The 27,811-nt window shown below is 42.7% G+C and overlaps 1 protein-coding gene across 5 annotated transcripts in view; it reads right to left on the reverse strand.

The window, feature by feature from the left end:
* The window catches only part of NDRG3 (NDRG family member 3), a 60,852-nt gene that overhangs the window by 19,240 nt on the left and 13,801 nt on the right, over positions 1-27,811 (reverse strand). For all 5 annotated transcript variants that reach the window (XM_064730356.1, XM_064730353.1, XM_064730355.1 and 2 more), the window contains exons 2-3: positions 12,776-12,880; positions 7,275-7,310 (exon numbers count right to left, since the gene is read on the reverse strand). In XM_064730356.1, coding sequence (XP_064586426.1) covers positions 7,275-7,310; positions 12,776-12,832 — 93 coding nt within the window. In that variant the 5' untranslated portion in view covers positions 12,833-12,880. The remainder of the gene's footprint in view (positions 1-7,274; positions 7,311-12,775; positions 12,881-27,811) is intronic.

Below are 27,811 nucleotides of genomic sequence, written 5' to 3' on the forward strand. Positions count from 1 at the left end.
TTTTCTAACATGAAAACATGGGAGAACACAGAGCAGCAAGACATCTGTTGCTTGTACTCTGCTCAAGCTCGCTGCATGTCTGTAGTAGCATAGGGCTAGAAATATCCCCAAAAATCTTTCAACTTAAGGATATTCAGTTCCTGGTTCACCTAAGGCAAAGGGAACTGCCCCTGCTGCTTTGCTGTAAGGTGGAAGAGATGCAGATTACTGAGGGCAGGCTCTCCTGTTTTCACTGACTGTGGCTACAGCTATTTCCTTTACATCATCTTTGCCAGTCCTGGCAAAGGTGAAAACCAACCACATCATGCTCCTGGGGCAGCCTATCCCAGCCACTAACTACAGAGAGACTAAAGCAGAGACTCTGTTGTCTCGCCTCGGCAAGAGCTGCCCTCAAATTTCCACACATTTCTAAAAAAATACCATAAACTATGACTGTAAGATAACAAAAAAATATTGTAAGACTGTAAAACATCACCACCTGGTAACTCTTCCCATTGTAATACTGCCAACCTTAAGGCAGCTGGCAGCTGAGTGCTTCCCAGCTCCTTCTCAGTGCAAAATTATTTTAGAAATTGTAGACTTGAAAGAGATGGCTGCATGGGAAGCAAATCAAAATCAGATTTCAAACTACATCTTGAAGTAAATTGGTCACTTCCATACAGAGCAGAAATTGATTAATAGAAAACACAATATGATCTATGCAGGAAAGCAATAGTTTCTGGTATTCTGTGTAATTTGATTAAGTGTTAAATAAGAGAAATTCTGAGTGAGAATTGAGAGCAGCAGAAAAATGAGATATTCAATCTGCTTACACAAACTCAAAAGCATCAGGAGACAGAGTTGCAAGCACCTGTTCCAAAGGCAGGTGACGATGAAGGATGGAGCCACTCCCTCTCTGTGACCCTTGCTAATGCTCAGTGTCAGCCAGCAAGAACTGGCAAGTCACTTCCAAACACAGATCCTGCCAGAGAACAGACATTGGCTTTGCAAAGGAACTCAGCCAAGTGAGCTAAACACAAGCACGGCTGACAGGCTGGGTTTGTGCTCCCAAAGCAGAAATCATGAACCCCTACAAGCACGCAATGCTGACACCAGTAAGCAATTCACGACAACATATCTGAGATGCAGAAAGATGCACTTCTCCATCTCCCGCCCTGCCCACGTGTTACAAGCAGCAGTTAAAACCACAACTTTCTTGCACTCCAGTCAAGTACCCAGTGTCATGAGCAAGGCAACCAGCACAGACTGAGGTGCTTCTTTCTCCTGCTCAGAGTAGATTGCCCCTTCCCACCTAAGGCAGGAAACTGGACCTGCCTAGATCTGTAATAGTTCAGGGTGAATTAAACCATGGCAGCTGAGCTCTGCTCTGCACTGTTGTTTTGAGACAGCAGAATGTGAGACTGCAGCCTTCCCCCTGGGCTGCAAACAGAACAGAGAGCCTCTGGCTCTCTCCCATCCCCTGGGCAGTGGACTAAAGATGCCACCACGTGCAGACACACAGCCTTTGTAAACCCAAAGCCTGCACAATGGAGATCTGAATGTGCTAATACACGATGAGCCCGAAATAGTTTGTGTGACTGCTAGACCCCAGACCACCTTAACTCCTCAAGGAAGCTGGAAGGTAAGCCAAGGGCCATGTTTCTAGCCAAGGACCGTGCTCCTACTAATATGATGTCCCAGTCTGCATTTCAGTACCTTGCTCAAGACAGTGAACATCTTAAAATCTCTTGAAGAAGAGAATGCAGGGCTGTGTTCTGTGTCTCCAACTTTTCCACATTCCTGGGAACTAGAACTGCATTGAATTAAACCTGGTAGTACAGTTGCTCATTAATTGCTGTGAAATATCATTAATGGATGCTGCATAATGAATGAAAATGGTTCAACATAAAGCACATTTATTTGCTTTGCTCTAAAAACTCACTCATAAGAACATAAAAAGTACAGGAACTTCAAATATTACAAATGCATAATCACCCCTTCGGCACACTGTTGTCACAGAATATAGAAAGCAAACCCAATGTTTATGTAAACCCCAGGGAAGGACTGTGCACATACATTTAGAAGTAAGAGTCATGTTTCAGTCCAAGTCCAGCTAGTTAAAACTTTTCAGAACTCAACACAGCAGTTTTACAAAAAAGGTGAGGTTTTAGATAGAAAACCAGATGGGAGAAATCACAGGAAAAGCTTCCCAAGAAACAAATTATGCAAAAAAAGGGAGGCCAAAATAAAATTGTATTTTAGTAACTGTTATCTTTACAATGTTTTTTGCTGTGATGTCAGAAGTCAAAACCAGTACTTTAGTGGTGATGCTAGTTTTAATAAGATTAGAAGCAGCATTAATCTAGCAGGTATTAAATAGACTTGCTTTCTAGATCAAAACATCTTATGTGTCCTAATTAATTTCACTCTAGAACTTTAATCAAAAGAACTCGTTGTACAAATCAGAGGAAAATGGCCCTCAATATCCCAGACAATGTTTCAATAGGGATGAGAACAGCTCCCACTATTCACACAGAGAAACCAAACCCTTCTGCAAAAGTGCCAACAGTCTATTTTATCTCAGCACAGTAAACAGAAGATGCCTTAAAATATCTTGTAATCAATGCCACAGAGTAGCATTCACAAGCTGTCTTACATGAAAAATGAACACAGTTTCAAAAAGTGAGGACAGTTTCAATTCAACCTCTCCAACATCAGGAAATGCACACAGTGGAATATGTCAATAACCCCTCAGCAGCACATTCCCTTTCTGACAGCAGAGCAAGTAAAAATAAAGTGACGAGACTAGGCAAGGATAAGCAAACTTTTAAAAATGCAGATTCAAAAAGCTTCAAACTACTTTTAAGTTTACATACTTGCAAAATAACTTCTCCAAAACTGAATCAGTACAAACAGGTGCTTATTGAAAAGTGACACTTTCAGTAAAAGTAAGTGGCAAAAAATTCCTTATCAAGGTCTGACATTAACTCTGCAAACATTGTGCTGTGTTTTACTCTGGGCACAAGCAACTGAGTAACTCCACAATTTCCATTAATGCCAGCAAGACAGCACATTTTTGTACCAGACAATTTCTTTCCTCCAAGGGTTTATGCATGCCTTGTCCTTTCTGTTTCAGATGAACCCTGCATGTCCTGGACTTACTTATTCACACCTCCTCCTCGAGAGCTTTCTGCAAATACTCAGTCAAATCCCAGACCACCTCCACACCCCAAGCCCCTTCTGCATGGCGTGTGCTGAAAAGCCAAACACTTCTCTGTCTTCCTGTTGGTGGGAAGCAGTACAGGCAGCTCAAATGATCAAATCAACTAATCAGATCAAATGCCAGCTTATTTCAGACTGAAACATAACACAGGTTTAGTTGGATAGTTTTCCAAATATATCAGCATATTCCTTCATTTCTATTTAAAGCAAATAATCTTGAAAAGAAGAGAAGATGTAGGCTGAGACAGAACATCTACTTCTGAAAGCGGCAGAGGGTCTGCAGATAATAATAAAAGCACAGGCACAGCTCTATTAACAGTGCAGATTAATTAACAGATCACCATACCATCTGTCCATCAGCATTCCAGACCATTTATGTGACCATCTGCCCATGGACATTGGGAAAAGCCAAGCCTAGACTTCATTAGGGTTCCTACTGCTTTCAAATAAAATGTAGGTCTCAGATTTAGGTTAATGCTTTTTAGTTCTGAGAATAACCTAAATTCATGTTGATAAAGACTGCTAAGCCCCTGTGCCAGCTCTCCACTTCATCTCCACTGCAGCTACCAGATTATGTGGGGTTGTTTACTGATACCCAGGCAATCCATTATGTATCAGGGTTAGCTTTTGTTGCTTGCATATGAACAACAGTTTAAGAAAACCAGGACAGCTGTATCTGGAAGTCAGCTGTACCAGAAAAGCTAAAAGCTTCCTCACACACATTCACCCCAGAATAACAAACTTCAGAAGTAGGAAGAAGAAGAAACTTGTGCTGTTGACTTTGCTCTGATCTGATCCTGGAAAGTTAGTCAAAAATAAAACCAAACATACAGGGAAATTAATAGAAATTCACAATGGCATTACCCCTTTTCACCAAAGGAAAGACCTTACAAACCTTAAATATACATGTTCCATTGAAAAGTAACACATGTCAAATATACAGAAAACAGTGTGGGGAACCTGTGTGCCTGGTCCTACACACCTCCTAGAGTCAGTGACAGGTTAGGGTTAGGGTTTTTTTGAGGGTTAGGGTTAGGGGAGATGGGATTAAACTAAACACTTCCATAGCCCAGATGTGGAGAATATTTTGAAATTCCAGATTTCAGACAGAGAGAGATGTAAAAGCACCACACAACTAACACTGAGGGTGGCTGTTACTCTGGCTGTATCCAAGGAGAAGCTAGGGTAGGAACATCAGTCAGTCCTGCAAGGAGCTGGGACCCTGAGGTTAGTTCAGTTGGTTAAGAGCACGGGGCTAATAACACTAGAGATGGTGGGTTCAATATGGGCCATTCACTTAAGAGTTGGACTCAATGATTCTTGTGGGTCCCTTCCAACTCAGCACACTCTGTGAAATTCTAGCATAGAGTTACAGCAAATGACCTCAAGGCCAAGAGCACAGAGTAATACAGACAAATAAAACAGGATGTGTTCCAACAGGGAACACGTTGGATCTGCACTGCTGACAGGGTTATCAACAGTGCTGACAGAGGCTCACCTTTCCCTCACTGCACTGACGGCAGCCCTGCAAGCACAGCTCAGGATGTGGTCAGCCCCAGTCAAAACTACAGGTTAAACTCCATTTAAAACAGCTTTTTTTCAACTATTAGAAAAATAAAAAGGTCTGAAATGCAGATCTCACATCACTGATGCCAAGGTATCATATTGCAAACACTACACTGTATAAGATAATAAAACCTATCTCACAAATTCTTTAAATTTTGCCTGCAAACTCATCAGGGCCCTTGCAGATGTTGCTGCTATTGGAAGCTGATTGAGAGCTTCACTACTCTGTAACTGGAAATCATCTTCCAGTTATCAGCTTTCATCAGTCTGTGGCCAGTTTGCGCCTATTCCTGTCAAACTGAAATCCTCCCCAAGGCTCTTCCTCCCTGGGAAACTCAGGACAAATTAAAACACTGCCCCAGCCTAAGTGGGTGGGCACAAGAGGATGTCCCTTCCTCTGAAAGCCCTGGTAACCTTCTTCACTTCAAATTCCCCCCACAATGGTAAAGCCACACAAGTTTCACAGAGGCCTGGATGTGGCAGCCAGGTGTGCTTTGCTAAATTAAAAAGCAGCAGTAATTTTTCACAGGACACAAGCTGTGTCTCCATGTGTAAGCACAGTTCCTGGTACTAGCAACTGAGACAGAACACCCAAGGATCCAACACAGCATCCATCCTCTCTGGCAGATTTCAGAGACTTAAACCAGCCTTTGCAGTACTTTCCAGCTATGATGTGGGGGGAATGTCAAGCCAGGTGTGTCCTGAAACTACACCTTGCAGGGAGAGATGCTGGAGGAAGGAGAAGCTGGGACAATATTTACAGTCATGAGAGACACCGTGTTAACATCTTGCTAAAAAAAAAGAAAAAAAAAAAAAAAAAGTATTCTACATAATTATATGGTTTCCCAGAAAGAACATGTTGCCTCCTGCCTCACTGGTGATCTACAGTAAAGCACAGAATCAACAAGCCTGTCCTTCCTGGCCTAGCACTCCCCAGAGTACCACTCCCTGGCTGCAGACCACTCAGCTTTTCCCAAAGCTCAGCCCTGGAGAGGACAACCACAGCTCTGGGACATGCTGAGTGTGCAGGTTGGTGACTGCAGTGCCAGGTTTCTGTGGGGTTTGCCCAGCTTCAGATCTGGGGCTCTGTTTAAAGAAAAGTGCAAAGAGGTTTTCCTTGTTGAGGGAAAGTGTAGAGCCAAAAGGCAGCAGCTACACGGAGCTCTGTGCCAGGGCCTCTTTCCCACCTTCCCACTCTGCTCTGGCTCCCTCAAGCCATGCTGCTCACAGCCAGGCAAGGTGTGGGCACGCCCAGAGCTTGGGTAGGTCAGTAGAGAACTGGCAGCAGAGGCCAATACACAATATATTCATATTCTTCCCAATCCTGGCACATAGACCACAGTAGAAGTGCCTCTGCTGTTTACACTTAAACACATTGTACCTATTTTTACCCATTATCCATCTGACATGGGAGCAAACTTTACCTCTAAAGGTAAGAGAAGATATAGATAGATGGAGACATGACAGTTCAGGAAAGTGTTTTAAACCAATTATCTAACTTTATTTCAAAAGAAAAATCATTGTTTAACACTATTGCTAGAGAAGGAAAAAATATGGACTACCTTCATAGGACTGTATTTACTACATTCCTGCTGTGCATAGGCTTGCAAATAGTTTCCTGGAACCACCTACATCAACAGACTTGTAGTAAATTTATCATGATGTTGCCAGCCCCTAGTGTGCTACAGCAGTGCTGAAGGAACTGCCCTGTGCTGAGCAGAGGACTACAGACACAGCAGCCTCCAGCTGCTAGAGAGAAACAATAACCACCAGAAGCATACCCACGAGCTCAGTGAGAAGGCAGCAGGATAATCTGGAATGGGAAATGAGCCTGTGCTCCACAAAATGCCCCAGAGAACCTCAGGGCTCTGTTCTGCCTATCACAGAGCCTGTCCTCTGTCTTAGATGCTGGTGGAGCATCTAAGGATGGATTATTTATTTATATATATATATAAATATATAAATATATAAATATATATATATATATATATATTTATATATTATTAGGATTATTTATTCCTTTGGCAAGCAGAACCATTGGGCTCGCCTCTGTACCATCAATAAACTCCTGGAAAACAACCACGGCTGTGTCAAAACAGGCCCAGCAAAGCAGTGTGCTGTACCCGGGGCAGCTCTCTCACTTCTCTCTCCTCTCAAGACAAGTAGGTAGAGCATGCAAGCTCCTCCTTTCCCAGCCAGTGAACCAGATGGGACGTGAAAGAACTGCAGTGTTTCAGCACACTGCATTTTCCCAATAAACTGTTATTCAGGAGACCAGCCATCCCGCAAGGTGCTGTGCAGCCTTGGCAGAGCAGTCAGCACCTCAGAACTCAGAACCTTCATGCTGCTTGGCAGGAAAGGGTGAAGGGCAATTTCCGTCACTGGATATATTCCAGTTCTTATTGAACAAACCTTAACAGGAGCTAAAATTAAAATCATCTCTCTCAACATTACTGCTGAGCCATGGGGAGTTACCAACTGATCCTGTCTCCTACACATGATCTTACCTGACAGTCGAAGTCCTGGAAGTTGCGAGCTGCATTCTGTTAATGAAAAACAGGAAAAAAGAAAAAAAAAGAAAAAAGGAGATCAGCACAATGCTCCAGAACACCCCCAATAACAGCATGAAAGCTTCCCATAGAGAACTCTGTTACAGCACTGTTAAGACTGGCTGCAGTCAGGTAAGCAGTGAAATGCAAGATCTGTACAAGCAAACTCCATGCAAGATCTGCCCATTCCTATACAACAAGGTCCTAGGGCTGTAGGGAAGCTACAGCCAACGAAAGTGAGTACCTGTGTGCGTAGCTGAGAGTGCCCAAGCAGGGACAGATACACATAGGAAGGACACTGGCCACAGCTGGGCTGCATTTGGGACTGGGTTTTATCTATTCCTGGTGTCCATTAACGATTTGGATGCAAAACTCCTGGGATCTCATGTACTGAGTGCAGGAAAACAAGCCATGCAGTCAGCTTCTGTGCAGCCATTGCTGCAGGCATGGGATTGTTCCAGGACAGACACAGGGACCTGGCAAGCTCCTGAAACCCAAGTCCATGGGAACTGCATGCAGTAGCTCATCACTGACTCTTCCCAGAGGGTGACCCCTTGCACGCAGGTGAACACAGTCAGTACAGCACCCACTTGGTCCTGCAGGTTAGAAGATGTGCAGGAACCTGTCCATGTGCCTATGTGCTTAGTGAAACACTGTCTCTAACCACACAGTAGGTTACATCACCGACAGCTATCAGCAGAAGGCTGAGCAAACTACTTGAGATGGCATCCCAGCTTAGGGATGTGTTTTAGGCATAGCACCCATTATGACTTGATACTGGCCAAATGCCAGGTACCCATGAAAGCCATTCATTCACCCTCTCTTGTTCTCATCTGGGCAGAGGAGAGGGGAAAAAAATTACCAAAGGGCTCATGAGTCTCAACTCATGAGGACTGGGAGAAAACACTCTAAGGGTAAAACAGGTTCAAATTTAAAGGTGTAAAGCAATTTGTTATTAACAGAGTCAGAGGAGGATAATGAGACATAAAAGAAGCCTTTAAAACATCTTGTTTTTCCCCCAACCCCTTCCTCCTTCCCATCGACAGTGCAAGGAGACAGGGCATGGGGGTTTTGGTCAGTTCACCACTCATTTGCTCAGGAAGAGGAGTCTTGGCTATGCCATGGGGCCTCTCCCATGGGAGACAGCTCGCCATGAACTTCTCCAGCGTGGCTCTAATCTCATGAGCAGCAGTCTGCCCAAAACTGCTGCAACATGTGTCACTCCCACAGGCAAACTGTCTCCCTAATACTGCTGCAGTGTGGATCACTCGTCCACAGGGTGCAGTCCCCTAAGGATGGGCTGCTCTAGTTCGGAAGCAAAGGCTCTGTCTCTGGAGGCAGGGGTTCTCTCTCTCTATTTGGGTCTTCCACTGGATCACATCTTTCTCTGGTATCCACCCACTCTGGCAGGAGCACTTTTCCCATGGGCTGTGAGTGGATCTCTACATCCCCCATGAACTTCGTGCCTCACAGGGGACAGTTTGTTTCACCATAGTCCTCATCATGGCTTGCAGAGGAATCTTGGCTTTAACACTTGGAGCACCTCATCCCCCTCTTTTTCCACTGACCTTGGTGTTGCCCTGTTGTTGTCCCTCACATGTGCCCACCTCCTCCTCTTCTGTGACTGCAAGTAAAACTGGTGCTTATAGGTGCTTTTGAAAACGAGTTCTGCTAATTCAAAGATTCCTACAGGATCCCGCAGCTCCGAGAGGTCAATCTCATCGAGGTTCTGTGCCAGAGAGTCTCTCACCGTGTTTCTGCTGCTGGCCACGTGGCCCACCACCACCAAGCGGGCAGTGACGGCCACCACGGCCCCGCACTATTTAACCCCTCTCTTCCTGCGGGGCCTGGGAAGGAGAGGCTGCTGACGCTGCCCCTGCCCTTCTTCCCACGACACGGCTGGCTGGGGTTGGCCAGGCAGTAGAGGCTTGCCACGTGCTGCGCCAGGACAGCAGCAGCACGTGGCTGGAGAAAACTGCACATGCATGTTTCAGTTTTTCTTAACTGTGTCACCACAAAGGCATTACCAGCCTCTCTAATTGGGCCAACAGCATGTCCATCTTCAGAGCCATCAGAGATTGGCTCTGCTGGACGTGGTGGAAGCTTTTAGCAGCTTCTCACAGAAACTACTCCTGTGGCCCTCCCTCACTACCAAAAATCAGGCTGTGCCAAATCAAAAGAGCATCTTAGTACTAAAATTAATAGGAGAAAACTAGGATGGACAACATGAAACACTCCAAAAATTTCTTCTGGCTGAGCACCCTCATTCTTCCCCATGTGTAAACACATGGCTGTGTTTTCCTTGCTGCAGAGCCTTGTAAATAAGAACAAGGGTTGCTATCTATATTCTGCACTTTGAGACATTTGAAATATCTGCAAATCTGTTTTAAGAATCCATTCCCCTCTTTCTTCCTGTGTGTTAAGTATGGAACTCTGGCCATGTTTTGAGCAGGACATAGCAAAAACCACTAAATCCTGAGTACTGGGGAAAAGAAAATAAAAAGCAGTCTCCTCTTATTTCAGTTTGAGACCCTGAAATTAATTGAGATTTTTGACACCATCACCAGCTCATGAAGCAGGTCAGTTCAGTCACCCATTTCTTTATGGAGAAACGAGAAATGTCTGTATACAGCACTGGATTTGGATGGTGCACGCTAAGTAAAAAAAAGGTGATCAGCATTTGTACTTAGAAAAGTCTGAGATTCCCCAAGTGAGTGGGGAGAAAATGACACAAAGCAAGGAATGAGGCTCTGAATTGGGCTGCTTGTTGTCAAGGCATACCATGAGGCAGAAGAAGCTGATGTGCCCTGACTCTCACATACTTGATTTTAACACACTGAAAACTTGACTTTAAAGCATTTATTCATTGTCTTAATTTGAGAAACTTTAAGGTGAGCTCTTCAGGCCTCTAAAAATGCCATGGCTGCACCTCAAAGCACAGAGCTGCCTTGGCTGACTTAATCCATGGGGCTGCCCCATTTCATTTCCTGAATCTGGCTCTGACATTTTGATAACTTTTCACTGAGGCTGAATTAACAGGAGTCAAAGGTGCCAGAACAACAAAGTGTCACTGGGATAGTTTTTCTGATCAGGCAATACTCTCTTTTTCTCTCTCTTTCAACAAAATGGGAACATTTGAAGTTCCTTTGCTTCCCCAGTAAAAAGTGGCTGCATTTTAGTGAGCCTGAATGAGGTGAATAAACATTGTGTATTTTACTTTCCTGCATTTGATATGAGTTACACAATAATTAACATTAAGTTACACACAAACAAAATAGTGTTTATATTCTTCAAAAGTCAAGTTTGTAACTTTTTGCTGATTTGAGGCAGAAAAAAGCCAGGATTCAGTGATCCACAGTGGCATTACCTATAGTTCAGACCAGTGAACAAGATACAACCAAAGATACAACCAATTTCCACTTCCACTGGTAATTCCACTGGTTTAAGATTCTGAGACACCAGAGCTCCTTCTCTGTGCACAGTAGCCTTTGTGTCTGAGGAGTTCATGAGCACTCACTCATTAGCACCTTAAGAGTGTTACTGTACTATTTCTGGCCATTAATCCATGCTGGCTCAAACTCCTGTATCTAAAGTGGGTTGTGAGTGAAAACCTCAGTGAACAGCCAGCTAAACAGATTTTGGACTCTGATATGTTGCACAGAACAGGAGGTTATTGCACCACACCCTCATGCTCCATAAACTATGTCTAAAAAGTGCACGTTTTTCCCAAGCTTGAAAGCTCTAATAAAGGCCAGAACTTGGAGGTGGCTGCTCCCTGAGGCCCTCATTTTGTAAAAGTGTGAAAAGGAGAGCCACAGCATATTTCTCTTCCCATGCAGTACTGAGGATGGTTCTGGAGCTACCCTTCATATTTCTCCCTACTGAGATATTAAATATTTCCTGTAACTTCAACACTGAGTTAAGCAAAGAAATAATCATTCTGTGTGTGCCCTTGTGCACCCTGGTTAACACCACTTGGTGTTCTGTTTGGGTGAAAACTCTGCATTTGAACCACTATGGACGCCACAGTAAGGACTGGATGGGGCTGACCAGGCAATACTTAAGACTGGAAACTTATAAAGGGAAAACCACTTGGATCTGGCATACCTCAATGTCTCTGACTTAGGTCAGCTGACTGAAGCAAGGCCAATCTACCCAGTTCAAATACAGAAAATCCCTGGAGAATCATGAGCAAGATCTGGGCCACTGCCTTTAGGAAGTTTGTCTTCTGTAAATGTTTCTCTCTTATTTTGAAATTACAAACTGCCCTCAATGCCTATATTCCATATTTTTATTTGCTGATCTACACTGATTTTCTACTTTCAAGACTCACCCTTCCAGGAAACATTTTTTTTTTAAATGGTGGAAGCCCAGTAGTCAGCACTAGTCTGTCAGATCAGGCAGCTGGACTGCAGATTTCAGCTGAGTTTTTAGATTTTACAGATACTATAAACAGATATGTTAGAACACTAAAGAAATGAGCGAAAACTAATCAGTACAGAATAAAACATAGCAGATTTCCAGAGATTTTACCCATTTTGTGGGGGACAATGCAGTCTTCTGCAAGCACACAGTGAGTGGACAAAGCACCACAGACAGCCCTTTGGCAGCACAAGCCAGGTCCTGATCATCAGCCATCAAACAGCAAAGCCTTAGGAACTCATTCCCACATCACCAGGCTTGGCTGTGAGCTATGGAAAGTGACCAAACCACGTTGCTCATGATCACAGTCTGCAGATGCAAGGTGTTAGATCTTCCCTGTAGTGAACTTAGGCACTCTCAACAACAGTTTGTGGCAGAATCTACTGAGCCCAGATGGCTCTTCCCCAGACACAGAACACAGAGTGAAAGGCTTAAACAGCTACTGTGATACAATGATTTTCCAAAGTCTCAGTATTGCATAAATCTGGGCTGTTCTAACTGGGGTCTGCAGACATTAAAAGGAAATTACCCTCCATTACTAAATCCAGGGAGATAGGGCTATTTTAGGGGTCAAAACACTAAAGGATCATTTAAGACAGAATATTTTCAACAAAAAAAAAGTAAAAAAACCAAACCAAACAACAAAACAAAACAACAACAGCCCAAAACCAACCAAACAAAAAGCCAGGATACAATACAGCACTTCCCTAACAAGGAGAAACTTATTAGGGGGTCTACAGCTACACCAGGTCAGGAAGGGGATCACCTTTCCAATTGCTGTCCAGCCTTTGCAAATCCTCAGTACAGGCATGACATACTGGCCAGGACTCCAAAATTACCTGAATTGTTTTGGTCTGTCTTTCCTGGAGACTTTGGAAGAGTGGGTGGTGGTAGATTATCAGAGTGGGGAAGAATTTACTGGGTTTCAGTACCTAAGGTAATTCAATCTGTGGACAGATTCGGGCAGCTAGGGCTCCTTGCCAGACACAAAGTTATCCTGAGTACACCTGTGAGGACAAAGCAGCAGCCAGCATTACCTTGTCATTCAGGAGTGGCTTGATCTCTGTCAGCTGAACATCCTGCAGTTCATCCATTGTGCTGGAAGTAGAGCCAATTAATCCTCAAAGCAGCAAATAGGGATTCTGAAACAAAGGCATATTGTTAGAAACAGCATTACAAGATATGCTAATCAAAGAATGCTGAGAGATTTTTCATTAGACTTGTCTGTGCTTCAAATTAAGCCTGCAAGAAGCTGGTTCTTGATGCAACACAAAGCACCTGTAAAATGCAGAAGGCAAACCCTGTGCTGCTCTCAGTGTGTCAGTCTGGTTACTCCTTGCCCTGCCCACACAAAGCTGCCCCTGAAAGCTCAGTGAGAAACTGCATCTGCTTCCATGCTTTGCTGGTATTTCAGCCATAGCTTGTCTGGAAACGAACTGGAAATTACCTGATCAGCAGAGTGAAAAACTGTTTAGTATGTGGTAATACTGACTCCCCTGCCATGCCCTACATACCCAAACCCCAGCATCCTGCCACCAAAGGCAAGGCTGTGCTGTATTCCTGAGACATACAGCCAAAACCATATCCACACACAGGAGACAGAGGTGTGGAGATCCACGCTCTTTGCTGGCAGAGCATAAGAGAGTCCAGAACTCAGGGCAGCCCTTGCTGTACAAGGTGAGATATAAAAATGGCCTCAGATAGTGCTGGTCCAGTGAAACATGTGCAGACAACACTGTTAGCTTGGCAGCCCAAACCATCACTCTATCAGATAGTGCAGAGTCAGCAAAGGAAAGAAAGAAATGTAATCAACAGTACAAGAAGCTGCCATATGTCTGTGGGAAATTGCTGTTACCACGGAGCCAGGGGAGAAATCTTCGAGTATAAATACAGCAATGAAGATGGATGAATAATATGGCTGAGTTTACAAGGCATTTAATTTTTACTCTAGACACTCTAGCTGTGTTTCTAGACAGAAGAATTTTTAGTGCAAGCACCTGCAAGCAACATGAAAAGGGTTCTGGCAAGAGACGACCACACCTGGTAGTGCAGACTACCTGGTTGTTCAGGAAAATTGTACCTATTATTGCAGATGAAATAAACAAAGTCACCAACTTCATTTGATGGAACAGAAGTAAGCATGTGGTGGACTTCCTGGGCATCAGCTGAGTGTGCCACGAAAATACTTTTGAATACTGTCACAAATCAAATTCTTTGTCTAAGATATTACAGGCTACTAACCACAGAAGATTGGGAAAAGAACACTTGTGTTCACCACCCACCTTAATTCAACACAAACATGCTGGGGAGGAGGGGTCCCCCTCACCCCAAATGCTGCAGAGCTGCACCCTTTGTGCCAGAACTAACACGGGGAGGGGGCTGAAGCCAGTCTGTCACAAAACAAATAAAACCAAAATGCCTTTCCTTCTGAAAACCAGCCATAGGAACATATGTCTCTTTTAGCTTTGGGAAACACAATTATTTTTCTTTTTCAGACTTCTTTTGCTGTAAAACATACCAGTTGTGAGAGTTTCAAGAAATCAGTTAATCTACAGGCAACAGCCCCCTTACTTCACAGTGAATTTTTATTCAGAAGAGGAGTAAGAGTTATGTAGTGCACTCTAAGCCCCAGAGGAAAGCTCCTTACTGTCATACTGCTGAGATATTATGGAATAAAAAATTAAAAAAAAAATTCTACTAAGGAATTACAACTTCCATATATACTGGGACTGATCAAAAGCTCAACATCTACCAGGTTCTCTCCAGAACAGCATCACATGAGGTTACAGACACAAAAGGAATTTCAAACAAGCATCACAAAGCTTATCTGCAGATAAGGTGCAGACAGGTGACCCAGTACTAGAATGACCACCTTCACCTCATTAGTGGGAGAGTATATCCCTTCTCTTATGCTCCTTTGAAAAGACACCTGCTGGGAGCAGGCAAGGTCGTCACACTTATTCTTGGGGTCACCCAAGAGACAAAGAAGTTGTCCACTCTACCCAAAGGAATGAAAAAACTGCACACACACCAGCCACCTTCTTCTGTGGGTTTTTATATATGTGGGAGTTTTCCTGAACCTTGAGTTCACACCTTGCATTTTTGCCAAAAGCAGAGTCTAAAGAGAAGGAGGACACCAATATAATAACCCCTCTCCACTGAGCTGTGGCTGACCAAAGAACATATCAGAGCACCAATTGCTCTGCATTAGATTGCTCAAAGAAACTTTTGCTACAGCCTTGCAGATATCTCTTCTATTTTCCCCTGAGCTACACAAAGTCCCAGAGAGGCCCGAGATGCATCCTACACAAATCTGCCCAGGTGTGCTGTTTGCTGTCAATACAAGCACATCCATGAAGTGTGCAAAGTCTAGAGCAGGAGAGACACACATTTTGTACCCCTGCACTACATTGTTAATCATTTATTATATGAGAAGAATAAAAACCTAGTAGGGGTTCAAAGCAAGAATTATCAAATGCATTTATCTCATCAACTTTGATTTAATACTTGGTCTCTAGATACAACTACAGTGCACACAATAAGCAATATTGAAACAACTCTGAAATTAATCTGATCCTTATCTTCCTAGTGCACTATTGCTCTAAATGCTGTCTCAAGGGAAGGGGGTTCTCTAGGGCAAGGTGCTGTTAGCCATAATGTGCAATATGTGCTGCCCCTTCCTTAAAACAAGCAGGATAGCAACAAAAAAGGACTGCTAATTTAGATGCTGAGATTTACGTGAAACTTCCTTGAGACAGAAGAGACAACATTCCTTAACACCAGCTGGGCTCAAATAGCTGTGAAAACCTCTGCAGGGAAGTTTGCAGAAGAGGAAGAACTTGCTTGGCAGAGAGTCTGCAGCACAGTCAGCCTGGGAAGCTCCTCAGCACATTCTCACCCAGAAGTAAGAATTATGAAGGGTCCTTCCAGAGGGCCCAAATGCTGAGGTGAGCCAGGAAGTCACTGACAACTGCTCTAATGAGAGCAAAATCACACAGAAAGATTAAACCTGCACAGCCTCAGACAGTGGATTTTTTTCCTAAAAATTTAGAGTCTAGATCTATTCACCTAGCTTGTAAAGTTTTTTCAAGACTTTTTGAAGGAAAAGGCATAGGGTGTCACCATCACTCCTTGCAAGCAGCTTTCTTAGCTTGCTGAACCAGCTCTTCCCAATTCACTCATGGTGAGCTCTCCAGAAAATGGCTGACACAGCCTCAGGACTTCATTTTAATCTGGTCAGAGGGTATTCCATTGGCAGATGCACACGCTTTTCTCTTCCCAAGATCTTAGCAAGCTCAGTGTGACTGCCCTAGATTAAATCTGGGTAATTTGTCATTACAGCATAAAATCTACTAGCTGTATATGACTATTTGCCACAACTTCACCTGAGCACCCTGCTATGTCAACAGAGCATGTGTTTTGGTTTGAAACATGGCAAATGGGCACATTTGAGCAAAAAAGGCCTAAAAAACTCTCAAAAGAGGATGCATTGTAGTAGAGAGACCTTTGGAGAGCACATCTCCAAGTGCAGAAGCAAAGGAAAGGATGGGAGCTGGGCTATCCTCCCTTCCAACCGTGCCAAGACTCCCTGTAAAAGCTCTGCAGACTTGTCTGCCCAGGAGCCAATTTACTCCCTCCATTCCTCCTGTTATTTACGGAGACAAACATGTCATTTCATAAGCTGAACGCAAGTTTAAAATACCACAACAAAGCAGCATAAATATTCATAACACTGAAAAGATTTTTGTAGAAGTCAGGCCACAGGCAAAGCAAAAGGTTTGCCTGAAACAATCCATGTATAAATGATACTTTTTTTTCTATAAATGGCCCAGTACCACCTGCTTTGCAAGTATTCCTCTTGCCTCTGTTTATATCTTACTATAAATACACTCAAATCCCCCAACTGAAACTATCTATCCCTTTCCAAAGGGTCCTTAAAGGCTGAAGTAGACTCTATGTTCCTTGAAAACCAGTAAGACAAGAATCTAGGAAAGATGTGGTGAATTACTAAGCACAGAGACTAGAATCAGGGTAGAAGACAGAAGGCTACAAAAAAACAAGGCAGGCGAACCCCAGAAAGAAACCATCTACCTATAAATAAGATCTTAAATACATGTTTGCATGTTTACTCTGAGACAAGGCTGCTCTCAATTTACATCATTTCAATATACAAAGAAAGAAATTGGAGTTAAGTTCAGTAGTCAAGTCCATGAGTACTACAGGCCTGGCCCCACTGAGTGTGACGTGCAGCATCTGTAGGTTCTGAGGCTCTGCTTTCTGCTCATTGAAGCTCTGGCACAACTGCTTCCTGCAGGGTTTGGAGCTGCAAGAGCTGCATCTTGAATTCAAATCTGTTTTCTTACGGAGGTACAATCTCTCCACACTATTTAGGAACTCAGTGCAACCAAACCTTGCATTCAGAGGCTAAAAATTCTTGGGTTTTCACCTCAATTTGACTATAGCTTATAATGTGTCACCTCCATAGGCACTTACACTCTCACTTTGTATATTAACCACACCAAGGCAAAATTACACCCATCAGTTGTCAAGCTATACTACAAAGCATGGCATTAAATGTACCTAAGCATAGGCTCCCTCATTTGGCAGACAAGCTGAAGAAGCTCCTCTCTTGGGACTCACAGCCATGACAGTCCAGGTAAGGTTCCAGAGCACCACTCCCTGACAAGCCAGCTACACCTTATAAGATGGAAAGCAGAAGTGTTGCTCCCAGGTATGCAAATGAAGATGAAAATAAACCCACAATTTACAACCCATGCCAGAACCGAAGTACACTATCCATGATCTGCAGGCTTACTGCTCAGGCATTTATTTCTTGAGCAATTTTGCTGTGTAGCTCATCACTGCAACTTCTCCCTTCCTTTATAAGGGGATTCCCACTTCCTGTGCCTCCTGTGTTGTTCTCCCATGGAGGGGAAAACCAGCTGCCTGGCAGGGCTCCTCAGCCTGGCCAGGCAAACCACAGTCTTGGCATATAGATCTCAGCTAATTTTCATTTATGGGCCTTGAGACCCTTGGGCATTCCTGTTCTGTTGTTCCTCTGCCCTGTGCAAGCCTCTGAAACCCTGTGCAAGCCTTCCCAAAACCTGCACAGGTGACTCTGTTTTCTATTCTAAAATGCTGGCTGACACAGTAAAGTTCCAGAGAAACAGGCAAAGGGCCCAAATTCACTTTCAAAGTATTTTCCAAGGTTGCTCACTTTGCATTCCAGCTCATGTATTTTTGGAACCAGGCCACATGGTGCTCCACCTCTAAGATAAACTGCATGCCTAGAGAAAGAAATTGTGTTCTGCTTCACCAGTGCAGTCCCAGGTTCCGCTGTTGCCAAAATGATTTTTGCTTTTATATTTCCTTCATATATATTCATAGCTCTGTAGATTATTGTTACATAGTTACATAGTTCCTAGCTAACTCCAGTACTCTTCCCTACCCTGACAACCCTGAGGCTCCAAGCCCTGGGGGCCCATGGTTAGACTCTCTGGGAGCCAAGGTTGAAACCAGCTCATCGAGATACATTTTCATAAACAAAGTTTAATTCTTATCTAAGAAGGGGGAGAAATCACAAAAGGAGGAATTACATCATCACTTCTGCTTCTAATTGGGGATTCTTGTCAATTATACTAATTTGCTAAAATTACAAAGCTGTATTCACCCTATGTGGGGGTTGGCATTTTTCCATATGTGCCCCTGGAGGCCCCCAATAAAGACCAGCCTGTATATTACCTCCTATGTCTCAAAAGTGTTTTGTTTTATTCCTAGCTCTTTAAGGCATCACTGCACTTGAGCAAAGCAACAGCAGCTTCCTATGCCATGATTTTACATCCCTGGAATCTGAGCTACACCTAGGACAGAAATGTCAGCTGGTGCATATAAGTTTCTAAGATGTTTAAACACGACCTACATTTATGAATGGTTTTCAAAGAAAAAGGTCTGTGCCTAGTTTTCCATTAATTCTGGATGAATCCAATTTTAATTAAAAGCAATGTCATACTGCTATGGGTGTAACTGAGCTCAGCAAGAAGGACACTGTTCCTGCCGAATGCCTGAATTAACAGGCATTGACTATAGGGCTGATTAAGCAAGAATGCAATAAAATCTTTAAGTGTTTTACATTATCTGGATCAGTGCCCCTGAAAACAGAACTATGCTGAGCTCCCCTATACAGGACAGTCCAAGAAGTTTTAGAGAGGTGACACCCAGGATATAAACTGGAATGAGAAATTTCTGTGATGAAAATTGTGTAAATTGTCTTTGAAAAAGTCTCTTCTGATCATGGTATCGCTTGTAAATGGTTTTGCAAATGAAATAAGCTGTGACTGTTACCACCATTATTATGTTAGGGTTGCAGTGCTGGAGACAGGCACCCAACTGAGTGCACCAAGGGTCACAAGACAACAGCCAATATTTGTTGATGGACGTGCCCTTTTACAGGGGGCTCCAAATTCCTGCAGTTGAACATCTGATTGGTCAAGATCTCACAGGTCTGCATTCAGGACTGAATGGGATTGCCTGGGGTCCTCAGCTCGAGCTCCAATCCAACCTATCACTGCCTTACCCAGGAACTTGTTTACCTCTGTAACAAACTAGGCTAGCCAAATTGGGTTTCTGTTATGGCCAAATTTATCTGTTCAGCTTCAAACCAGCTGCAGCTGTGACAAGTCACGTTACTCACATGATGTTCTATGTCCTTTGCTGCCCAGTGGCATCCCACTAAAGCAACACCAGTGTTAGCCAGTGTCAGAGCCCACAGAGCTCAGCCTAAACCAGAGACCTTCTTGCCAGTTTTATGGTGAAGGACATGTTCAAACGGATGTGTTCCAAGATGCTTTCTGTCTTCTGGGTTAACTACTCCCATCAGCCCTGTAGTCCAGGACTTCGCACCCAGGCACCGCTGAGGGCTCCTGAGGGTTTTGGCTACGTGTTTGCCCAAACCAAAACATTCAGCAGCGTCACTATGAGGCATCCACAGCACTTTCTGCCCCTGCCATCTCCTCCCTGTCCTGTGTCCCCACCCTTCAGCACTCACTATGTGCAGCTGAACTCAATTGCTCCCCAGCACACACCCACCCATGGCAAGTGGGGAAAATGCTGTCTTCAGCAGGAACATGCTTTTAAGCAGCTTAGGATGAAATCTGACTGCTTTCCACCACATCCTTCATTTCCTCTGCAGTTTTATTTTCAAGCTTGTTTCTGCTTCATTTCAGCCATGCTTCCTACTAATCGACTGTGTTTTCACACTTTAAGTGAAAAAAAATTAATCAAATGTGAATAAAAATTAATCAAATGTGAGCAAAGTAAAGCATTCCAGAGCAAGGTGGATTGGAAATCTGTTTAAATGAGATTTGAATAGCAATTTTTATCATTAAATACCACATTTCAATTTACTGAAATTTAATGCTGATTTTGCATTTTATTTATCTTACTGAAAAAGTTGCATTTTCACTAGCCACTAAACACTGAATTGCAGTGACTCAAGGCCAGGTTAGATGGGGCTTGGAACAACTTGGTCTAGTGGAAGGTGGACTTAAAGGGGCCCTTTCAACACAAACCATTCCATAATATAACCATTCCACCAAACTGAGCCTTCTTGCTGTCTGTGAGGAACCAGTATTTAAGTTATTGTATAGCTAAACAAAGAATTACTTAGACCTCAGTTTTCATATTTTCTAATGCAATTTAGATTGATATTTTTTAGTTCATTTGTGTGGAGTGCTACTGGGACAGAAGAAAAATATTGAAATCAAATGCACAAGAAAATTTGTAGAGTAACTTTCATTTAAACTTTGTGTTCACTCAAACATATAAATTGTACAACCTAAACCAAACATAGTAATGTATTCACTGGTGAAGGTGATCCCTTGGCATGAACAGGGTAATACATATATATACACACACACACAAATATATGTGCAGTCTGGATAAACTAAACTTAAAAATCATCACAGACACATGCAAAGTTCAGGAAGAACAAATAATTCTGCTCCTCAGCAGCTAAGAAGACACAAATGCTTCTTCACAGCCTTTCACTGTGCTGTGCAATATACATCTAAATCACTTCCAGTGTCTTTGCAGCTTTTCTTCTTCACTCAAACTTGAAAAAAAATTTTGGGCCATCAGAAAGGAGTATGCTTGCAGGCAAAAGCTGATCAAACACTTGAACAGCTCCAATTTCAAGTTATCCACTATGGTGGACATGGGAGAGTCCGTAAGTTTTATCACAGCAAATATGCATTGTTCAATATGAAATATTGATGGTTAATCAGAATATCGAAAAACAGAGAAGACAAACATAAGTCTTGGGATGCAGTTTCACTATCTTAATCTGCTCTAGCTGCAGGCTGCTTGCAAAAGGGGCATTCACAGGACCAACACAAACTTTAAGACCATGTTGTATGAAAAATAAATTACTAAAATAAGATTTTTTTTATCCCTTCTTCTTCATTAATAAAATAATCATCTTATGCACGTAGTACTGCTCCTTGAGCTTCTCAGAACAAGCTCTTTCCTAAAAAGGCAAAGGCCTATCCTGTGCCATTGAAGGACACCCCCTTCTCAAGTATCAGTGCCATTCCTTCAGATTCATTACGACTGCACACAGCTGTCCCTTCTGAATCTCCAGTCTGTGAATTTGCTTCCAAACAGAAAACATCCCTGTTTATGTCAGGCTGAACTGCATGTCCCTCCCGAGGCAGCTGGCCAGGAGAGGCGACTCCACTTAGCACAGATAAAACAGTAATGGATACAGGACAGACCAATTCAGGAGGTAATTTCATTACTCATTTGGAACAACGGTGAGTTTCTGCCAAAAGGGATGCTCCTGTCCTCCCCACACCAGAGAGAACTTCCTCCCTCTCCTTCCCTTGCACCAGGCTGATGATTATGCTGTAACATGGCAAATCAGATCTCTTTATTCTCTCTCTCATGTGTTTTTTCCAGGGCTACCTTTCACCTGGATCAGTGAACTGACTGATGAAAAGATTCCTTGTGTGCCATCTTTTTTTTCTAAATCTATCAAGTATTTCAATTTGAGGTTGGATTGTAAGAAAGCATGTGTCTAGGCAGCATTAGCTCTTCACCTGCATCAGAGAACAGACAAGGTACATGCTCAGGACACTGCTGGATGATATGCAGGGGCCTGCACTTCACTTCAGGGTATGATAAATCTAATCCATCTAGATAGACTGTATACAGAACACAGGACAGAACTCTTCATTTTCCTAAATTGAGTCACCCCTTGTTGTGGGGTATTAGTTCAGGACATATAGAGGAATTAGTTTTCCCTCACAGCCTCTGAAAGAAAACTCAGACCCTTAAGCTCTCTCCTTTGCTCCATCCCCTTGCAGCCACAACCCAAACCCTGCCTTGGGGTCTGGCATGCTTGACTGCAACATGAGCAAGTGTAATGCAGACTTTTTGCCAGGCTAGCTTTCTGCTGGCTTAGTGAGCTGAAACAGCTTATCAGACAGTCACATAAACATTAGAACCAACTCATGTAACGAGGACCAGACATGCAGTGAGTGACCTCTGGAACTGCCTTCAAATCCTGCAGTCTGAGCTGAGGATCACATACAAAAGGGTAGGGAAATATATTCACAAACTCATTAGAGTCTTTATGGTGCTCTGTGGATACAAGTAACTAGGGCTATAAATGAATACCTGAGTACATATCAGCATGGACATTTATGTTATAAGTTTCTGAAATGGATAGAAGCCTTTTGATAAACCAGGTAATAATGTCTTATTTCACAGAGGGTAGAAACACCCCTTGAAGAGCTCAGTGCCAGCCTGGATGGGGCTTTGAGCAGCCTGGTCTAGTGGAGGGTGCCCCTGCCCATGGCAAGGGGTTGAAATGAGTTGTCTGAGGTCCCTTCCAACCTAAAGCAGTTTGTGATTCTGTGATGCAGCAATGGAACACATTTTCTTTCAGCCACTGTAAGCATCCACCCTTACAAATTACAAAGGCAGTTTGCAAACACATGCATAAATACAACAGAGGCCTAGGACAGAAAACACCAGCTACTTAGGCTACTTAAACATCACTCATAAGAATGACTTGTGATTGCAGTCAGTTATAAAACCGCAAGTGATGTTTTTCATAAAATAAGGAATGCTTTTCTGCAAGCAGCTGGAAGCCAAAGGCAGGTGGCACTCTGCACCAAACACGCCTTCCCAAATTCTGTCAGATAGGCCTAAGGAGGAAACTGACCTACTCACCAGGCTGCATGTTCACTCAAACCCAATTTGCTCTCTAGATTTCCAGTGCATGTTCTTGGTTCTGGCTGCTTGTGAGTTAAGCTGTTCCTGCAAAAGCTCTGGTCATTACTGCCCGAGATCTGCAAAAGTACAGCAGGCACATCCTCCTCTACTTCTAAGATCCAAGCCCTTGCCTTCCTAAAATGCTAACAGAACTTCTGTTTCCCTTTTCCTCCATCCTTCTTTCCCTCCCTTTCCTCATTCACCCCCACACCAATTCCTGTTAAAATCTGAGTGATCAAAATGAGAAACCAAAGCTATCTACTGTGTGAACTGAACTGGGTAAACAACTTGTACCAAAAAAAGAGCAGTTTTTAGAAAGGTAAGCTGAATCTGTACAGCTTTTGCTGCAATATCTACCAGGTAAAAGCAGTAACTTCTTTTTTCCTTACCCAAACTTCTCCACACCAAATTCCATGGGTTGGATCAAGTCAGAGTTTACTTTTACAGTGCAAGTTAAGGTAGTTCCTACTAAGTGAAATTCAGTTAAGTACATTTGGAATATAGAAAATATTCACATGCTTAAGACAGTTTCACATCACAGATCTTACAATGGAAATCCATTATCCCAAGGGCAATTGCCAACTAGGATGTGCAGTTATTGTAAACAGACCCCCAGAAGATTTTACTTCTTTCAAAACTAACTGAAGATCTCAATACAATTTATTTAGCTCTAATACTCTAGTCCTGAATAAAGGTGGACCATCACATGGGTTTAATGCTTAACCCCTCCAAGTTTAGAAAGACTTGATTGCAGCAGATCAATTCCTGATTTCATCCCCTAGGAATCAGCATGAGATGAGGATGCACCACACCAAAGCAACAATGAAGGAAAAAGCTGACTACACCCAAGTCTAAAACTAGTTCCTCAGTTAAGAATTAAGAGGAAGTTCCTCAGAAGCCTGATCACAGCCTCTTTTACAGGTAAGGACAGCACAGCAGGAACATGGGCAAGGTTTCTGTTTATGGGACCTGGATGCAATTGCAGAACCATAGAAGCTGGAAGAGATTTCTGGAGGAGTGATTCCTCTCCAAGCAAGAGTCATTTCAAAGCTGGATCCAGTAGTTCAGGGCCTTACAGATTTAAAAATCTCTAAGGATGTAGATCCTAGCATTACATACCATTCTAATTGCAAAAGTAGTTTCCTTTTATCCAATGGGAATTTCCTTTGCTGCAAGTGGTATAATCAATGAGATTTTTAACCTGAAAATATCACAGGCCAGAATAAAAAGAAAAATTAAAATGAACACATCAGAAGAATTTTAAAATTCCCTTTCTAAAACTGTTTCATAATGAATAAGGAGTCAACTCAGATACTTCACATTAAAGGCATAGGTGGAGCAGAAATTAATTTCCTGGTAAGTTTTCAGGGCAGATGTTAATATATCAAAATAACAGGCTTAACACTAAATTGATTGCCAACTCTGAAAAATGTTCAATACTTTCCAGAAAAAGAACATGTGAAGAACTGTGCAAGATCTGAGTATTGCATCATCAGTCTGATTCAGTTCAAGAGCAAATGTCTAGGATACAGCAAAAGAAGAGCACCTGACAATAATTCACCTTTGCTTGTACATCCATCTGTACTTCAGGCAGTGTCTGTCTCTCCTGAGTCCTGCAGAAGCTTCTTCCCCAGTGCACTGAAACACTGCTGTTCCTTGTGAACACAGAAGTTATTTATTCTCACACTTTGTGCTGCAGAAAAACAGTAAGGCAGCCTCACCCATGAAATATTGAGACTTCTTCTTTGAGACACAAAAATTATCAAGAGCTTGACCTATTATTACAGAATCACTCTTTCACCCCACTAATAAAAACTCCCAAAATACGCAATATAAAGTAGCACATTCTGAAGATTTTATCAAAAATTAACTCTGACAGACCATTTGAACAGCACTGAGCAGTCACAACTCCCATTGCCCACACATGCTGTCCAGAGACGGAACTTTCCAAATGCCCTTGGCAAACAGCAAGGATAAGAACACCAGCCTCAACCCTAAAAAAGCCTGACAAAAATCTCTACAGACAGGCTGGCTTGCCAACACTCAACTGGAGAGAAATTACCAAATACTTTTACTTGGTGTAGTATTTCCTTTCCATAACACTACTTGCACATTTCTCCCATATTAACCTTTAAGCAGAATTTAAGCTGATGCAGGCATTTTAGATGCAAAATAAAAGCCCTAGTTACTTCTGTATTGATTTTATTCATTCCAACATTACTCTTTTTTCCTCCCTTTCCAAGCTTCATTGCCATATCCTTTGGGAAAATGGCAGCTGTATTATTACATATCCCATGTCCAGCATTGCAGTGTTATAGTTGGGGTATCTAAAAAAATCCGCAGAAAGTATTTGAAATGTTCTGAAGAAGGGTAATCGTACCATAAGATGTAAGAAAGACAGTATTAGTCAGGTGAGTTGTGGTACAATCAGGTGCCAAACCCAGTTGTAAAGAATATCATATTCGTTTAGGCCACCATGAGGGAACCAAAGCATGGGTACTCTTTTGAGCCTTGTCCACAGCAATTCCAGCTAATGAGCTTTAGCTGACTATGGAGAGGTCTGAAAGCACCCACAGAGCCAAGGACATTTAGTTGTCTGTGAAACCTTAGTAATTCAATTACTCTGGATCACAATAACATTTTAAAAGTAAAATGACAGTAACTCACCTTACCACTGACCATTTCCTCAGCACCTCAAGAGTCAGGTGGGTCACCTGGGCACAGCCATGCCCTGCTCAGGAGCCAGGTGTCCCCAGGGAGACACAAGGCTCCTGACACCATATGCCAGCACAAGTGACCATGAGGGGCTAGCTCAGCAATACCAGCAGGCTGCACCACCCCACTCCCTACTCTTTCAAACTCCAAATATCTCAAGGATTTGCAGAATATAGCTTTTATTTAATGAACTGGAAATAATGACATGCTTCTGTGACTAGATGCCCTTCTGCAGGTCAGGAGCAGATACTAAACACAACTCAAAAGCACAGTTCACTTCAGTAGTTCATGAGTTTAAGTTAGTGAAGTCTGTCTTTACAATTCAGTAAAGAAGTGCTTAGCAAGCTGCCACATCAGCCTAAAACTGCAAGAAATTAATTCTGCCAATAAATATGCAAACATAACAAAGCATAGGTGACAAACAGCAAATAAATAGTACCTGCACACTGAAGCCATATCCAGTTTCCATGAATCCAAAACCACCTGCTTTTCTAACTCCTGTGGAGCAATATGAAAACAATGCTATTGCAACTGGTTGGTATTTTAATGTTGTATTATTTTTGTAGTAGAGGCAGCTGGAACTATGACCACAGTGTAAGAAAGTGCCACCATCCCAGCTAATGATCAGACAAAGAGGGTATATTAGGTCTTGCTGTCACAGATGTTTTAATACTCCAACCACAACCTGAAAACACCACACACAAGGTGAGGCTGAATGTCCTGAGCTGCAGGAAGTGTATTTGATTTTACTAGGTATTTCTACTATAATATTTTGTTGAGAAGTTGTACTGATTTTCCCAATGAAAATTGATCAGAGGGGCCACTTTATCCTGCCAGGCTGCATATACCTACTCCACCATTTGAAAGGATTTCTCTTGTGCACAGAGCTCTAAAGCTAATCTTACAAAGCCCCATGAACAACGTTCTGATGAAGTGTTAACTGCAGAATAAATCAGCTTAAATCCGGGAAATTGTTCCAACAGATTAAAGTCTTGATGCCAAAGAGAAAGGAGGAAGTCCTGCTCCCACTTTAGAAATATTTCACTTTGTTTTGAGCCTGCAACCCACTATTTCCATTTGGTGGTCTAAAATTTTTTATCAAAAGAGACAGTGAATAATGGGTTCGCATACATGCCATGCTGCTAAGACTGTACTTCCATCATATCCTCTTCAAAGACATCTTTTTGAAAGTGAAGAGCTTTGATCTATTTATTATTCTTTACAAGGAATTCATTGCCCACCTTTGATCATTCACATCAGCCTTTTCAGAATCTCTGCTGTTTCACTGGCTCTTTGAGGGCGATGGGCCTAGAACTCATGCAGCACTCAACACAGCTGCATTGTGAGCTTACACACCACTGTTTCCTAGTTTGATCACTTATTTTTCCACAAGCATCTAACCTTCAATTTGCTGTCCTAAACAATGAGATAAGATTTTGATAGAGCTGCCTACTATAAACCCCAGTTCTGCCTCTGACTGGAAAACCAATTCAGAGCTCATCACTGTACACATACAGTGGGGGCTGTTGTCCAGCCACATTACATCACTGCTGAATTTAAAATGCTGCTTTATCACTTAGTGCCACAGGATTTTTTTCATGTTTCCTCAGAGCTAACTATGATAATGTATGTTTATTGATACAAATAAATGTCACTTGTCTTCAGTTTCTTTTTCTAACTTTGACTTCTCTGTGCTTTTGGCTTCCACATCATTCTCTGGCAATGGTTAATATTGTGAAAACACTGTATAAAATAGATCTCCCAGCTGTCTGATTTATAGCTATATTTTTATTGGATGTCCCAACAGTCTTCATGGTCTCAGAAATGCCAATTATTCTTCACTCACCTCCTGCACCAGTCACCCTTTCATAAAGCTTTACAACCTCCCTTTGTCCTCCCAGTGGCTTCCTTCTGAGGAGCAAAGTCCTAAACCGTTTAACGTCTCCTTCTCTCTTCTAATTCCACGCCTTTGATCTCTCATCACCTCTCTCTTTTCTAGTTCTCTTATACTCAAGAGTTTGCTGATTATGCTGATAATGGGCTCCAGTGTTGATTATTCATATGATTTTACTGCTTTATAGGAC

The sequence above is a fragment of the Zonotrichia leucophrys genome, chromosome 20, assembly GCF_028769735.1.
Source record: "Zonotrichia leucophrys gambelii isolate GWCS_2022_RI chromosome 20, RI_Zleu_2.0, whole genome shotgun sequence".
In the NCBI taxonomy this organism is placed as follows: Eukaryota; Metazoa; Chordata; class Aves; order Passeriformes; family Passerellidae; genus Zonotrichia; species Zonotrichia leucophrys.